This window comes from Dreissena polymorpha, chromosome 6 (genome assembly GCF_020536995.1).
Source record: "Dreissena polymorpha isolate Duluth1 chromosome 6, UMN_Dpol_1.0, whole genome shotgun sequence".
Lineage (NCBI taxonomy): Eukaryota > Metazoa > Mollusca > Bivalvia > Myida > Dreissenidae > Dreissena > Dreissena polymorpha.
In genome coordinates, this window is record NC_068360.1 from 112248274 (window position 1) to 112266443 (window position 18170).

The 18170-nt window shown below is 35.4% G+C and overlaps 1 protein-coding gene across 11 annotated transcripts in view; it reads right to left on the reverse strand.

Annotated features, from left to right (window-relative positions):
• The window catches only part of LOC127835370 (ATP-binding cassette sub-family C member 4-like), a 93495-nt gene that overhangs the window by 53771 nt on the left and 21554 nt on the right, over nt 1-18170 (reverse strand). The window contains exon 8 of one of the 11 annotated variants that reach the window (XM_052361758.1): nt 5852-6101. The exons of the other annotated variants lie outside the window; for them this stretch is intronic. Coding sequence (XP_052217718.1) covers nt 5852-6101 — 250 coding nt within the window. The remainder of the gene's footprint in view (nt 1-5851; nt 6102-18170) is intronic. 11 annotated transcript variants of the gene reach the window in all.

The window sequence follows — 18170 nt, forward strand, 5'->3', positions numbered from 1 at the left end:
GACTCCAGGGGTCAGTGGTTCGAGCCCAGTTTCGGGTTACTTTTTTTCCGTTTTAAAATTGTATTCTTGTTTTTTTACTGGAGATTTTAGGTCCAATGTTTTAATTTATCAATATTAAGCATTAAATGACAAGCTTCAATACATGCCAAATATGTGAATAGGCCCCTTTAAATAAGACAAACGTGAACAACAGATGGAGTTGCATGCATGTTTCACATTTTAAAAAAGTTTTGTGTAGATTGGATGAAATTTGTTGAAAGCCCAAACTGTTTACCAACATTGATACATTTTGTGACAATAAAATAAAAAGCTTATAAAATAAGCTTTAAAAAAACCCTGAAACAAACACCAAATGATAGCAGTGTTATGCACAACATTTATACATGCATTTTTTTGTGTTCATCTGATTTTCTTGTAAATTAGAAAGCACCTTCTTAATTGTTATATAAAACTGATTGCCTCTTTTTCTTATATTTCCTCAAATAATTAGACATGACATAATGTAGTGCTTGTAAACAAATATTATAATTAAATAGTGGAAATATTTAGCTCTGTCCAAAATTATTGTCCAAGGGTCTAAGGCGAATCGATAGGGAATAGGTTTATATTAACCACTAAACTATTATCCCTTCATTGTGCAACTCAGCCTTTGGTTAATAACAATTATCTACCTCTGTATACAAATATGAGTTTTTTAGCAATCAGGAAATTTAGAAAGCTGACTCTCCTCTGAAATAATTGAAAACCCATTATTGGTCAACTGAATCCTATATGGCATTGTTTATGTACTAGTCATGATTATGTAGGATCAAGAAAACTAGAAACCTTACATGTTAGGGTAAAAAGGTAAAGAGAACAAAAAATTGACATGTCAACAGTAATGAGAACACAAGGAAAGTACAAGATGAAAAGAAACAAACAATAGTTAGTTGTGTGTCACCTCTAAAACAACAGCTACATGTACATGTATATATATAGTTGCCATAGCAACAGTGTCCACTTACACATGACCGGCCCAGAACGACCTTGACATCGCTAACACCGTTCACAGCCATGTTAATAAAACTGAGCATATTCTGAGCCATGACAAACATCAGGGGAAGGCAAACAAACAGACGAGCCGGAAGCAAAGCCACGCCGAGCTGGCTGGCTGCCATTATCACAACGAAATAGATTCCTTTTGGTCCCATGTCCCATGCAAAGGCAATGACAGCTGAAATAATCTGTCTTTGCCAGACCTTCTGTATTTCATTGCTGAAAGGAAAACAATAGCAAACTGAGACTAAGAGGAAAACTCATCTTTGAAGCTTCAATACAGAAAAGTAAGGCATTTAAAGTAAGCTTTTTGAGTATAGGCTATTATATTAGAGTATCAAAATCTGGAAATTAGCTGAGATATCATTGGGACAAACATGTCGTCAAGATAGGATAATAAATGTGGTCTCTAGAGTGTAAACAAAGATTCTTCGTTAGTTTAACGAAGAGGCCCTTTTTAAAAGTCAAGTAAAATTGTTAATTTTTACCATGCAGGGCATAGGAATTAAAGGCCAAACAATCTCAACTTATGGGACACTTATTGATGGACATCCCTCTTTCAGATTGCTATTGTTCATGCCTGGTCTCTGGTAGAAATCATGTAAGACAAGTGGTATCCTTTGAACTAGCAGCTAGGTATATATAATTAGCCATATTAGAACAAGCACAATGGAAGACTCAAACCTTCAACCCTCAGCTCTGTATGGAAGAAGCCAGACCATTGAGAGGCCATAGAGATAGAAATGTTGATTCAATACTGTAAAACCATTAAATTTCGTGTGGTACGAATTTTCGTGGATTTCGTTGGTCAGCTGAACCACGAATTCAAGTACCAACGATTATTTATACATTTTTAATCCAAAATCTGTCATTTCCGATTTTTGATTGAGATATGCTAGTTAATACAATATGTTGTTTTCTTGATAAGTGTTTGAGTAATAATACTTTTTAAATCAAGCAAGGTATTTTAATTGTATATCAACGATTGTTCTCTTTTACGTGACGTAGTCAAATTAACAGTTTGCAGATTTATCACATATGTCAATTAGTGCCAATTAAAGTTAAAAGAGACATAATGGTTTTCACACGTGTATTTTGGGGACCTTATTACTCAATTGTTACTACTGGGGGACCGATTGCGCAGAGAATTGCAAATATTGTCAAAACAACATTGATGGCAATTAGCGAACGGGGACCAAGAGTGCACCGCTTTATTGCTCTTATCGACAATTATTGGCAACACTTTCATGCTTCAGTGCACATTAACCTCAAGTCTTGCTGTCAACACAGATAAGCAGATTACGCTTCGTTACTACTCTGGTTGTTTTAATAAAAGTTTAATTATTATGATTGTTAGTCTTCACCACGAAATTACGTGTCAACGAATTAGTTGTTTTTTCTTAAACCACGAAATTTCATACCGACGAATTTCTATACGTTTACAGTATGCAGAAAGAATTGAAAACTTTGTTGATGGGCATGTCAAGGGAACCAACATTTTAAAAGAGTACTGAAAAAACGTCAGATAATTGTGAAAAATAAGGGCTGTGAAAATTGCAAACATTGCTTTAATGGGGCACAAACCTTTCTGAATTTTTGTCTTCAAACCGTTTGCCAGATTATAACTGACCATCTTATGTAAGATCATATACAAGAAAAAAAATTATCTTAAAAGTTAAACGTTTTATGAGTTTTTAGAGATGTTTAACTTTTTTAATAACTGTTTTATGATTGCGTCTATTTTCTCTGCCAGTTTATAAATTGTGTCCATTAACAATATTAGTTTATAAATTGTGTCGTTTTTCTATTTCAGTACCACTCATTCTTTTAACATGAGCAGTTATTGTTGTTAAGAAATTTATACACAAATGCTCCCATACAGAAATATTCTTGAGCCCATTTTAATCCCTTTTCAAGGACAATATGATTTACTCAAAGATATGATTAAATATTTCTATTACTGCATATAAATTTTCAAATATTGCAGTTCAAATCAAAAAGGGTCTTTCTTAAAATGGCGCCTTGTAAGCATTGAACATACTATTATTTAACTATGCCAAATTCACAAAGTGAGGAAAAGTCTATCTACAGATATGTCAAAGTAGCTTTTGCATTCCTGATTACTTGGAGATAATGAATTCAACTGTATTTCAAACAAATATAGCTAAGATTTGTAGCCAAATCAAACAGTTCTTTTTAAGGAACTCTTTACTGGTTCTAAAACTTATTTTAGACGGTGTGTACATGTATTCGTGGGATTTGTAGAAATGTATGTGTATATGAGTTTTGAGAATAGTTTTGTGATACCTTGACATGTAATTTGTGAAGTGTTAATGGGCACTTTATGCATGTATGGGTTACATATACAATTTATTCTCAAACAAAATTCACAAGGAGGTATTTTGACTGCACTGCATCAAAACAATTATTTAACACCAGTATTTTAAGCAAAATACATGCATTAATTATAATTGTTAACAAGCGATGTGTTTGTCAGAAACACAATGCCACCTATTGTGCCGTTTTGAAGCTTTGACCTTGAAAGATGATCTTAGTTTAAGCCTATTTATTATAGCTCAATTGCATCGAAAGCCTAAGGCTTATATAAACGCTCTCGAGTCCGTTTCCTGTGCCTAGAACCAGTACTTGGTGTCTATGGGGGAGATCTAAAGAACGCCCCCTCAGTGGGGATCGAAGCCATGACCTCCCGGTCACTAGGCGGACACCATATCCATTACACCACGGCGACCTTGCAGGATGATCTTGACCTTTCACCACTCAAAATGTGCAGCTCCATGAGATACACATGCATGCCAAATATCAAGTTGCTATATTCAATAATGCAAAAGTTATTGCAAAACTTTAACCAAGGTTAAAGTTTTGGGACACACACAATGAATGAATGAATGACAGACAGACAGACAGACAGACAAGCCAAAAACAATATGCCCCTGATCTTTCGATCCAGGGGCATAAAAATTGAAAGTTGCCTAAAAATGGGTGGGGGTGGGGGGAGAGGATTAGTAGGTGTAGGTGTTTATTGGTGAAAACATCTTATACAATGGAAATAATGTACAAAACTGTGTCCAAAATATATTGATACCTCTAGAAGATCAGATCTAATTTGTGAAACAATCAACTGTTTGAAATTGTGTAATAAAACAAGAAAAAAAGTTATCCACACCTGAGCTTGAACCACTGACCTTTGAAGTAAAAGACTATTGCTTAAACCAATTGGCCATCCATGCTGCTACATGTATAATAATTTATGTATTTTACACATCATATAAGCAATCCTTGTATTGACACAAAATACTTTTAACACCAGAACTCTTCAAACTATTCAAATTAATCAATACTTTCGTGTTGTTAACCCTTTATAATTTTCAGATTTTCAAAGCGTCAAAAGATGCATACGATGGAAATTTCAGAGCATGGCAAATGTTCAATATTAGTTTTTCATTCTAAATAACGTAACTACAACAATTTGCAAATCTGAAACATTGATTTTCAATTTTATATATATATCAAACTGTGAACAGTTCCCTGTTAAATGAACTGTTGGTATAACAATGAGCATTCAATGTGGATATTTACTTGGCATTCTATTTGGTGATTGACCCATGGTAAAAAACATCATTTTGTGGTGATTCATTTAGGGCAAAAAATAGCCTTCTTGTGGTGATTGATTTAGGCCAAACAATTACATTTTTAAATGGTGATTGATTGGAGGACAACACTTAGCATTCTAAGTGATGATTGATTTAAGGACAAAACTAAGCATTCTAAGCGATGATTGATTGGAGGACATACTTAGCATTCTAGGTGGTGATTGATTGAAGGACAAAACTTAGCATTCCAAGTGATGATTGAATCTGATTGGAGGACAAAACTTAGCATTCTTTGTGGGGATAGATTTAGAGCAAAACTTTAGCATTCTAGGTGGGGATTGATTTAGGGCAAAACTTAGCATTCTAGATGTGGATTGATTTGGGGCAAAACTAAGTATTCTAGGTGGGGATTGATTTGGGGCAAAACTTAGCATTCTAGGTGGGGATTGATTTAGGGCAAAACTTAGCATTCTAGATAGGGATTGATTTAGGGAAAAACTTAGCATTCTAGATGGGAATTGATTTGGGGCAAAACTTAGCATTCTATGTGGGGATTGATTTGAGGCAAAACTTAGCATTCTAGGTGGGGATTGATTTGGGGCAAAACTTAACATTCTAGGTGGTGATTGATTTGGGGCAAAACTTAGCATTCTTATTCTATGAAGTGATTGATTTGGGGCAACACGTATGATACTCCATAAGTTTATAAAAAAAAACTGTCCTCAAAAAAGGCAAAATATTTTCATCAAATGACAAAATTGTTAAATGGTGCCTTGATATTTAAGCAGTGTTTAAGTTTTTTAAGCCATCTGATGCATATGTCTCTGATGCATATTAAGTTCTGAAGAATAAAACTTATAATAGTGCTCATAATATATACAAAATAAGAATTTAAATGGAAATAAGTTGTGCAGGTATATACTTTTCGATAATATCTGTATTTTTACTTTTTGGGTCGTTTATTTTAATTATTTGTATCAATTATCTTTGCAGTGCCAAATATTCTTCTTCTTTTGATTTTCTTCGATTGTAAAAGTTTCCATACGTATTACAGATTTTTAGCTTACATAATTGGGCAACAAGAATATGAATATGTACAAAATGCACTTATTCCACACCACAAGGATGAAAAAGCAAAAGTACAAAACACATCCCGATCATAAGTAAGAATACATGCTTAAAGCAGTCATAACATCTAAGCAAACCTGTGCTCGGTCCATTGAAACCTTCCCTTCAATTGCGCCTCGAACACCGGCAACCATGAACCTTAGGCAGCATTTACGAATGTGATTAAATATCGCCATAGAAACAAACACCCATTCCGGAGTGACGGGCACATTGGCAGCAACATTAGTGATGACCATAGCAACCACACAAATGTGACGACCAAAGAAACTTATGCATTCCCAGACCGCCTTCATGTGCAGAATCTTATGCAGCTCATTTGTTTCAGACCTAGAAATAGAAAAATAAAGACGAAGAGTTGGACAAAAGCAATGCCTCCAATTTTAAGAAACTAAAAAACAACAATAAAATTAGGGGCCTCAATAACAACAAAATGAGTTAGTTCTAGAATCCACAATTCTTCAATTGTTCAGGAAGGAAAACCGGTTTTTTGCAGAAAAAAGACAAACCAGGACAATTGGACAGAAACAGCAAGGCTGTGATTATTCCAAAACTATTACATGTATTTAGCAGTAAAAAGGAAAATTAGGACTTGGAGCTGGGTATAAATCTACCAAACTGCATACGAATTGTGGAACACCCATGCAAGCAAGAAATGAACTGACAAATTGAAGTACACATTTGGTAGGTGACGGAGGAGACAGCACACAGAAACAGTTTCAAGACCCAGTAAATGGAAAAAGAACAAATAATTAAGGCTCCTTTAGTTTGGTACCTTCAACAACAAAATCTAAACCAAGTTACAATCAAACACAAACAAATACAAAGAAACAGTGGTATAAGGACCTGTAGAAAAACCATAACAAGAACAACCGTGTGGATCTATATACCGTTGCATGACCTATTGACAAGTCTGAAAGCTTGGAGATGTCACACAGCTCAGGTTTTTGGTTTTCTTCTGTATGAAAAGTTGTTTGCCTATATCAAACCCCCTCTCTCAGCCAGTTTTAAGTTATAAAGTACCAAGAGAGTTAGTAAATTAAGTTTTCACCAAAAGGAGTTGAGACAAGAGAATTTGCTTTTAAGGCATTCATCAACCAGAGTTGTGAGCATGATGTTAGCTAGTAGTTGTAGTTGTTCATCTATGCAGCTGTGAGAAGGAACTTATAAGTAGTTAGTTGTTTAAAGGGGCCTTTTCACAGATTTTGGCATATATTGAAGAGTGTCATTAAATGCTTTATATTGATACATTTAAACACTTGACCTAAAACTCTCCATTAAAAAAAAACAAGAATACAATTAAAAAAAGAAACAAGAGGCCCCAAAGGGCCCTGGGTCACTCACCTGAGAAACTTAGATGGAAAGAAACAAAGACTTCAGCAAATATTTCAAATTATTAGTAGGACAAGACTGACTTTAAAAATTAGGTGTTCCAAAGTATTCACAATAGGCCTATATAGAAAATTACCCCACCCACCCTGGTGGCCATGTTTTTAATACCCAGATTTAATAAAAATATATATATATAAAGAAAATGCTTCTTACAAACATATAGAGAAAACTGCCCCATCCCCTGGCGGCAATGTTTTCCCACTGATCACGACCATTTACAAATTCATCCGACATATCAATAAAACCAATTTTTTGACCAAGTTTCAAGATGATTGGTAAAAAAATGTGACTTTTAGAGTGTTCACAGGCTTTTTCAGTATATAAATATAAGGAAAATTACCCCCCCCCCCCCCACCCCCGGCGGTCATGTTACTAGATGGATCAAAACCATTTTTGAACTCAACCGTCCAGGAAACAAGGGTTGTTAACATTGTTTTGTGAAAAGAAAAGGTTTTCTGTTTCGGCAGATATATACATTATGCGTTATCAGTAGTTTTGTGTGTGTGTGTTTATTTTTTTTCAAATAGACATTTTTTACCCCTTGTGACAAAGCTATTATTTTGGATAAAAGTAATATAAGGACATTTATTTAATAATGAGCATCAGCAAAAGAAAATGGAAGTACATTTTTCAACAAATTGTTGTCAAAATTTGAGATCATTAGATAAGCATCTCAGCATCTTATAGGGGATGACTGTTTACAATCTGTTTAGCAAGAACACTTTAAGATACTGAAAACAGCCATATTTGTTCTAGAGATTGTGTTTTTATAAAATAGTTTTTGCATAATTAAATAAAATATATATTGGATTGTTATCATATATAAAAGTCAGTTATAAAAAAGTAAATGAGTACGAGAATATGTACAGCTACTAGAAATTCAATATTGATCTTCTTTTATAGTACAAAACATCACTTGATCTTTCTCATATTTATAAATGTGTGCAAATATAGAAGTAAACACACACAAGACATTTGAAAATGTATCATATCAAAACAACTACCAAACTATTTGTAATTTAAATGCACAACAAATCTGTAGCATGAATACATTATTCTTGCAAAAACAAATGCAAATCAACTTTTTTTCAAACAGTTGTTTGTGCTTCTTAAAAGATGTGATAAGTTGTTGTTTTGTACTACCAAATTGTTCACATTTTTGACAAAGTGTTTTAAACAACTGGAACAATTTTAGGACTCACCTTGCATTGATATTTCCAATTGAAACAACAATGAAACCTGCTAAAATCACAAATCTTTCATAATCACACACATACACACACTACTGACAAACTGAAAAGTGTAGGGGTAAAACATTTCAAGTTGAAATGTCTTTTCCATCTTATGAATGGTTTCCACCTGACATCAACACAAAGGTCTTTGTTGAAAGTGCCCAGTTAATTGGGGTCAATTTCCAGGAGTGTTACACAATTACCACCTGGCAACAATGCAGGCACAGGTATAAATCAGTTTGATAGAGAGTAGCCTAGGGTAAGTGAATAAAAAGTCAAATAAGATTCATATGCAACACTTCTTGATGTTTATTGATTTTACCACTATGTTAAATTTCTGCCAAGATGTAGATAACAACCATAAGTAATGGCAATAATTAATTTGAGTAATGCAATAATTATAATTAGATATTTGGGTTGTGGTTAATGTTTCTGAATCCGTGCATTACCAGTATCATCATAATCATCATCATCATCATCATCATTGTGCACCAACATCCGCATTACAACTAGAGTTTGGTTTTAATATAGTCATATTATGAAAACTGCCGCTACCCTGGCGGCCATGTTTTTCAACAAACCATAACCATTTTCGAACTCAGCCAAGCTATCAATACAACAAATCTTTGGACCAAGTTCCATGAAGATTGGGCTACAAATGTTACTTCTAGAGTGTTAACAAGGTTTCACTATAGCCATATACGCAAAGCTGCTCCGCCCCCTGGCGGCCATATTTTTCAACAGACCAAAACCATTTTCAAACTCAGCCTAGCTATCATAAAAACAAATGTTCAGACCAAGTTTCATGAAGATTGGACTATAAATGTGACTCCTAGAGTGTTAATAAGGTTTAACTATAGCCATATAAGCAAAACTGCCCTGCCCCCTGGCGTCCATGTTTTTTTACCGATCCGAACCATTTTCAAACTCAAGTGTCGTATCCAGGAATCAAATGTTCTGACCAAATTTAATGAAGATAGGACCATAAATGTGACTTCTAGAGCGTTCACATGTTTTCACTATATACATTATAGAGAAAACTGCCCGCCCCCTGGCGGCCATGTTTTTTCACTGATCTGGACCATTTTCGAACTCGTCCGAGATATCAATGAAACCAATGTTTTGACCAAGTTTCATGATGTTTGGGCGAAAATTGTGACTTCTAGAGTGTTCACAAGGTTTCTCTGAAGCCATATAAGGAATACTGCCCCGCCCCCTGGTGGCCATGTTTTTCAATGGACCAAAACCATTTTTGAACTCGACCAACATATCATTAAGACAAACATTTTGACAAAGTTACATAAAGATTGGGCATCAAATGTGACTTCTACAGTGTTCACAAGGTTTTTCTGTTTTTTGACCAAAGTGACCTGGTTTTTGACTCAGCATGACCCAGTTGCGAACTCGATCGAGGTATCATTGGGACAAATGTTCTGACCAAGTTTCATGAAGATAGGACAATAAATGTGGCCTCTAGAGTGTTCACAAGGCAAATGTTGACGACGCACGCACGACGGACAAAAGGCAATCACAATAGCTCACCATGAGCACGTTGTAATCAGGATAGCTAAAAAAAGTAACCCTCAACTGGACTCGCACCAATGACACATGGAGGCCTGGTTGTTAAAGTCTCCCGCCTAAACCACTTGACCGCCAATGCTCATCCTAGGAGAGCTTGTATTTTTTACTTTATATAAGCAATCCTATATCACAAAAAATAACGACAACAACAGAACTTACCAAATTATTCAATAATTTCGCGTTGCAACGCTTTATAATTTCCAAGTTTTCTAATCATCAAAAGATGCATATAATGGATATTTTAGAGCATGGTAAATGTTCAGTATTACTGTTTCCTCACAAATATCATAACTAAAACAACAAGGGACAAAAATTGTCACAAAACCAGGTTTTCAATGTGAAAAACAGTCAGATAAAGGGAGACAACTCAAACTGAACTGATTATTTATAATTAGCCCCCTCTGAATCAAAATAAATCTATTTTTGGTTGACCTTGGAGATATTGACGTAATTCTTTCATGCAACACACTGTCCAATGATGTTGAACAAATGTGCCAAATGATTTTAAAATCTCACAATGAATGACATAGTTATGGCCCGGACAAGCTCATTTATGACCATTTTTTTACCTTTGAACTCAAAGTGTGACCTTGACCTTGGAGATATCGACGTAATTCTTTTGCGCCTCACACCATCTAATGATGGTGAACAAATGTGCCAAATGATTTTAAAATCTCACAATGAACGACAAAGTTATGGCCCTGACAAGTTTGTTCCGCCCCCCATCCCGCCCACCCGCCGACATACACCAATCTAATAACCAGTTTTTTCGGAAAACCTGGTTAAAAGTTTGCAAATCTGAAACGACTTTTTATATTTTGTCAATTTACCAAAACTCGAAAAGGGTCCTTTAATGCTAGTTAGGTGTTCACAAATAAAGATGTGAAAAGGAACTAGTCAGTAATATGTTAACCAAATATGGGCCATGCTCTGTGAAAAAGGGATTTAATGCAGTCCTGACAGGCTAATCAGGGATGAAACTTTCCGCTCTTATGATATTATTCGTTTAAAGAAAGTCTGTTCATAGAAAAAATTAGTTAAGGCGGAAAATGTTGTCCCTTTACGCACATGCATTTAACTCTCTTTTCAGCGAGCGCGGCTCATATACAAAGAGAAACTGCAGCTGTAACAGAATTAAAGGCATAAGAGGACCTGCCACCCAGGATTTTTTACAGGCAGAACATGTTACCTCAACACGAACTAAGCTGACGTAACCGGCTATGGAATAATCGAAACCGTTTCCAGCAAAACGAAGAATGGTAAGTCGCAGCAAGTTAAAGAAGGATATCAACATATACACAGGTCCCGTACGCATTGGCTGACGAAGGTAATGCATCAACCCAATAACAGCCACCACACAAAGATGACGACCATTTATGGTGACCGCCTCCCAAAATGATTCCAGGTAATAGACCTTTCTGATGCCCAGTATTTGGGATCTATAAAGAATGAGTCATCAACGTTATGAGTCAGATTAAAAAATGCCACTTATCTTTGTACTGTCATGATAGCTGTTTATAATACAGTGGTGGGAAAACAAGAATTTACCAAATAATTAATGATCTATTTTGTACATCATTTGCTACCATTTCAAGACCGTTTAACAACTGTGGGACATGGGGAACATACAAGGGGGTTTTAAATTCATATTTACAAAGGATCAACAACCATGACACTGCTATTCCCAAGGTGATCTGGGTTTTTTTTCCTTTTAATGGTCAAAGATTCTCACTTTTATGGGGATTAACAGGGAGGCAAACATGCAATATAAATGAAAACAAGGGAAAAACTGACACAAAACCATGTTTTCAATTTGAAAAGAAAAAAAAGTCAGATAAAGGGAGACAATTAAAAATGTGCATTGTTACTGATTGTTCCTAATTACCCCCCTTATGTCAAATTCAATCTATTTTTAGTCGCGGGGACCCTGACCTTGGAGATATTGAAGTAATTCTTTCTCATGACAAACTGTCCAATTATTGTGAACAAATGTACGGAGTAATTTTAAAATCTCACAATTAATGATATAGTTTTGGCCTGGACAAGATCATTTATGGCCATTTTGACCTTTGAACTCAAAGTGTGACCTTGACGTTGCATATATTGACGTATTTTTTTTTCGCATGACACACCCTCCAATGATGGTGAACAAAAGTGACATATGATTTCAAAATCGCACAATGAACGACATAGTTATGGCCCAGACAAGCTTGTTCCCAAACCCACCCTCCCTTTTCTTACCACAACACTTTATTGAATACACTGCGACTCTTATATAATGGCAAATCAGCTATGGCTCCCAAAAATCTGCCGAGCATAATTCCCAAATAACATGTTTTAATCTGAGAATTTGCTGAGATCAAATCCGCTTCAAGCTAGTATTTAACTCTTTTTATTATCCACTTTAATTTTCTGTTTAATCCGACATTTATAATCCAGTTTTGACCAGATTGCCAGATTGTTTGCTTTCATTGTATATCACTTTAACACCTGCGTACTGCGATAAACAATAACCCCACTTGCCAAACATCACAGGTTATTTAAGGTGTTACCATTCTCTATTGAATTTTCTTCGAACTGCCGAAACACACCAGTCAACACATGTAAATGAAGGTGTATACAATTTTAACTGTAAATGTCACAAGTCAGTACTGACCTATAGATCTCAACAATCTTTGCGCGTTACATACAGTGTAAACTTCTTGCTTTTAATTTAATGGTAAAGTTCTCTCAGTTTGTCAGAATGCACTACTATTAAAGCCCATGCTTTCCATGAGGATGAACGATGTCATTTTGTACCAGGGTTCTAATTTGTGCCACGGAGCGTATATTGTCATCTAGAGTCCGTGTTTGTGCATGCTTTCTTGAACAATAAAACTTGGCAATGGTTTTTGGATTACAAATGTAATCATAGGCATTTGAAAATACTTACATGGAATAATGTTTTGTGTTACACCAATGTGTAACATATGGATATGGATTCAGACGCTTTCCCCAGTTGCGAAAGTTTCAGACAAAAATTTCGTATGCTGATTTTGTTAACAGAAAATTTGTTGAGTGGGCGGTTAAAAAACAGGGTTGGTCGGGTAACCGGAAAAATTACTTGTCCTTTTTAGGCCTAATTTCGAATGTTTTAACCAGTCAATGATTGAGAAGTCAAATTTGCCACAAGATAAAATTGTCTCGAAATATGTCAAGTTGGCGTTTTCGGGGAGTGTTTACTTGATTTTTATTGGTATTTTTTTTGCATTTTTTTAGAAATTGAGAAGGGTCCAGTTCATTTTGGGAACGGGTCCGTAGGTCAATGGGAACAGGTCCGTTTACCGGACCCATCCAAAGAAGCAAAAAAATCACTGGTATTGGTCCACAATTCCTAAGGAGTGAAAACCTTTCATGCTGGTAGTCCACGGACTATCATGCTGAGGATGACCCCCAATTATAACAGAAACACTTATAAATACATCTAAACAATCAAGTAACTAAAACATTGTTCATGCACTGTGTTGACAACATATGAAACCCTGAAGGTGAAAGGATTGTTTTGTTTTTGCTTACTTGCAGCTACAATTGAATTTAATATCTACATATAAATGTGCAGCTAGTGGCAACAACCATGTTCATTATGGTCAAAGCAGTTTTTTTTCCACCATTTTGGGAATGGGGCCGATCCCTTTGCTTTGGGAAAGATTGTGTCGTTTTGACTAAAATTGGGCTACTAGTCTTGTTGATATTCACCTAACAAATACTTTAAAATTGAGATAGTTATTTCATACCTAACAAATACTTTAAAATTGAGATAAAGTGATTTCAATATTATATTAACTAAGGTTCAACTTATAGAGATGGATTTGAGATGATCAAGTGTTGAGACTTATGTAGATTTTTGTGTGTGTGATAATCTTCAGTTGGGAGTTTTAGGCCTCATTTGGGAAAACTATATTCTTTTTCAATTGGGAATGGTTCCCCTACCGGACCCAAACTTAAATGATAAAAACAAACACTGCGATGTAACAACTTTGTTTAATAACAAAACAGCAAAACAGCAGTTCCCTACCATGTTGATGCTGTTAGAGTAAGAACAGGATTTATGTCTCTATCTCAAAGAACAGTTTTCACTTAATTATATAACCATAGCAGCCATAATTGTGTCTGACAAAACCTTGTCTAAGTTCTTTTGAGGTTTAGCACAAGATCCAGATTTTCAATTATTCCAATTGCAATCACAATTATTTTCTGACAAAACCTGAAATAATATCCATATTCCCCTTATGGCCTTCTATCCATTTAAAATGTTACATTAACTTCGCTTTAAAGCTTACTTCCATGCTATGACAGTGTGATTAATTGTGTACAACAACATAAAACAAGCTAGATAAAGTAATTCGCCGAAGGTTCAACTTAAAACTGTAGAATCTGCTTATAATTTTAAGTTTATCTCATTCATAATTTTTGTGTGGTTTATAGAGAAATGCATGTGGTTTAGAATTGATAAAACACTATTCAAAACATTAAAAAATGACAGATGACATTAATGATAACTTCTGCTGTTTATCATAATACTACTTTTTGTTTGATTCCCAAATTAACACAGTTAGGTAAGGCCTGACATCTGTTAATAAATTATCCAACAAGCCAATTTGTTGAATTGATATCCCCCGCCAATATGCTTCTGGACACAAAAGTGTTATATTTGACACTCAGCTAAAAAAGCATTTTTTTTAGATACAAAGGGTCATAACTCCGTTATTAACAGATGGTTTACAATGCCATTTGGCATGCATCGTATCATCCTCTTATCCATATATATACTCATACCAAGTTTCAATGAAATCCACCAAAGCACTTACAAGATATGGCTCTGGACACAAAAATTGCCAAAAAACGCCAAAACAATATCCCTCCGCCTTTGGCGGGGGATAATAGAACATTAAAAGAAAAATGTGTCCTAACAGGGATCAATCCAATGTCCATTTAGGTCGCCGTGGTGTAATGGATATGGTGTCCGCCTAGCGACTGGGAGGTCACGGGTTCGATCCCCACCGTGGGAGGGTTCTTTAGATCACCCCCAAAAACACCAAGTACTGGTTCTAGGCCCAGGAAACGGACTCGAGCGCGTTTATATAAGCCCCAGGCTTTCGATGCAATCGAGCTAAAATAAATAGGTTTAAACTAATCCAATGTCCTTTGAATTAAAAAGCTATTGCCTCAACCACTCAGCCATCCAGACTGCTATAAGAAAATCTTTGTTTTATACTTTAAGTTTAATCCAACTATTGTTGTGACATTTAACTCTTTCAGTGCTGGAACCTAATTTTGAAGGCCTTTGCAAACAGTTTGGATCCAGATGCAGGGGTTTTTCTGCACTGTCTGCGCCTCCGGACAACGGAGGCATTCCCAAAGCAAACGGACCCGTTCCCAACCGAATTTTGATTACATATTTCCCAATTCCAAAAAAAAAATTCTTTCAAAATCGTAAAAAGTAAACATAATTTATATCGAAAGAGTGACTTCCCTTCATCCGCGACGTAATTAAGCCTTTAGCGACTCAGATTTTAGCAGGTGTATTTGTCGGATGCATCTGCCAACATTGACAGCGATAAGGTTCGAACTGTTCCGCATTATAACAAGTATATAGAGCCGCACAATACACATTCTAGTCCAAATCTGTAGACGCTTATTTTCAAGCATGGCTTCCCATAACGATAAGTACTACAGCAGTGTTGCATTGGAAAAGGGATCGACATACGGCGGTGTAGATTTGTTGGCTTTGATGGTGCTAATGTAATGAGCGGTGAAGTATCAGGTAAAATGATATAGTCGTTAAATAAATTAATAATGTAGCAGTAAAATTAATGTTTTGTTAAATGTAACTGGCTTGCCTATTGTGGCTATGAGTTGAAGAATCCAATTGGAAATAATAACATTTTATTTGTATGTGTAGTTAATTTCTGTCTAATGTTATTTTAAGAAAGCAAAGAAAAATCATGCTGTGACTTGTGTGACTTACTTACCTGTTACCAGTGTTTGTTTTTGAAGACAAAATAACAAATAAAAACATGTTTTTTTGTAAAACCACCTACTTATTTAACCCTTAAAGCGCTGGAGCTGAATTTTAAAGGCCTTTGCAAACAGTTTGGATCCACACAGAACGTGGCGTCTCATCTGGATCCAAACTGTTTGCTATTCTGATAGTATTCTTTGAAAAAAATGAAGAAAATGCTTATTTTACAAATTCAGCAGACGACATTTTAGCAGACGACAAATTTCCCAGCATGCAAAGGGTTAAGCATGATAAAATTCCCAAATTGACCGTTTCATCGACTCGAAAATTCCCAAAATGGACAATTTTGTCAATAAAAATTCCCAATTTGGTCAGACTCCTTTTCCCAAAATAGGCAGAAAAACCCCTGAGATGAGACGCCACAGAACGTGGCGTCTCATCAGAATCCAAACCGTCTGCTATTCTGATAGTAATTTTTGAAAAAAATTGAAGAAAATGCTAATTTTTGAAATTCAGCCGACGACATTTTAGCAGACGACAAATTTCCCAGCATGCAAAGGGTTAAAACAACAGAAACAGTCAAAATTTATCAATTGTTTCCTGTTTATTATGCTTTATAATGTTATCAATTTCAAATGATCATCCTGCTTAAACGACAGCAAGTTTAAGTTATGAGTCTATGCCATTTATGGCATTTCAAACCATGATGTTCAGTGTTCTTTTATTTTCAATCTGTGACAAAATGTTGTAAAATTGTCATTTTAACAATCAGTGAAAAAGCCCCTTTCACTATGAAACTACTTTATCTTCTAATAAAAAAATTAAAACATAAATAAATTTGACACTTTTGTATTTAACAAACACAATTTCAATTGGATATAAGTGTGAAACAGTTTTACTATTGCATCTATTATAGAAAAGCCAAATTAAATGTAAAACTATTGTATATAGTTAAACAAAACATCAAGCAGAATTAAATGTGAAACTTGTGTATCTCAGTAAACAAAATTCAGAAATAACCAGGGCTGTTTGTAAAACATGCATGCCCCCCATATGGGCTGCCAGTTGTAGTGGCAGCCATTGTGTGGATACGTTTTTTGTCACTGTGACCTTGACCTTTGACCTAGTGACCTAAAAATCAATAGGGGTCATCTGCCAGTCATGATCAATGTACCTATGAAGTTTCATGATCTTAGGCCTAAGCATTCTTGAGTTATCATCCAGAAACCATTTTACTATTTCGTGTCACTGTGACCTTGACCTTTGACCTAGTCACCTAAAAATCAATAGGGGTCATCTGCCAGTCATGATCAATGTACCTATGAAGTTTCATGATCCTAGGCCTAAGCATTCTTGAGTTATCATCCGGAAACCATTTTACTATTTCGTGTCACTGTGACCTTGACCTTTGACCTAGTCACCTCAAAATCAATAGGGGTCATCTGCCAGTCATGGTCAATGTACCTATGAAGTTTCATGATCCTAGGCCTAAGCCTTCTTGAGTTATCATCCGGAAACCATTTTACTATTTGGAGTCACTGTGACCTTGACCTTTGACCTAGTGACCTGAAAATCAATAGGGGTCATCTGCCAGTCATGATCAATGTACCTATGAAGTTTCATGATCCTAGGCCTTAGCGTTCTTGAGTTATCATCCGGAAACCATCTGGTGGACGGACAGACGGACCGACATATGCAAAACAATATACCCGCTCTTCTTTAAAGGGGGGCATAAATATGATACTAGTGTTAATAAGGAACACAGTCATGCAGATTTAATATGAAACCGTTCAACTAATATTTTTAGTATGCATATGTATTGGTTATTAAAGTGTGAAACTGTTGCATGTTATGTACAATTGTAAAGCAGATGTAGGTGTGAAACTATACTTTTTGATACATACAAATGTAAAGCAGACACTTCAGTTTTACAGCTAAACCTTTGAAAATACCAGCACCAGAAACCAGAGTTTATGCCATCCATAATTTTAAGAAACATTTAAAAGAAAAGAATATCTGTGAAACTGATGGATGCTCCCCGATACTTTAGATTGGCTATGGATAATGGGTTGATTGTAACCATGGGAACAAGAACATTCAGGGCAAACAATTCATGAAAGAACAGACCTGAACAACCGAATAATACATGCATGACCATTGCTACCAAGAAAAAATGTCTTTGTATTTGGATCG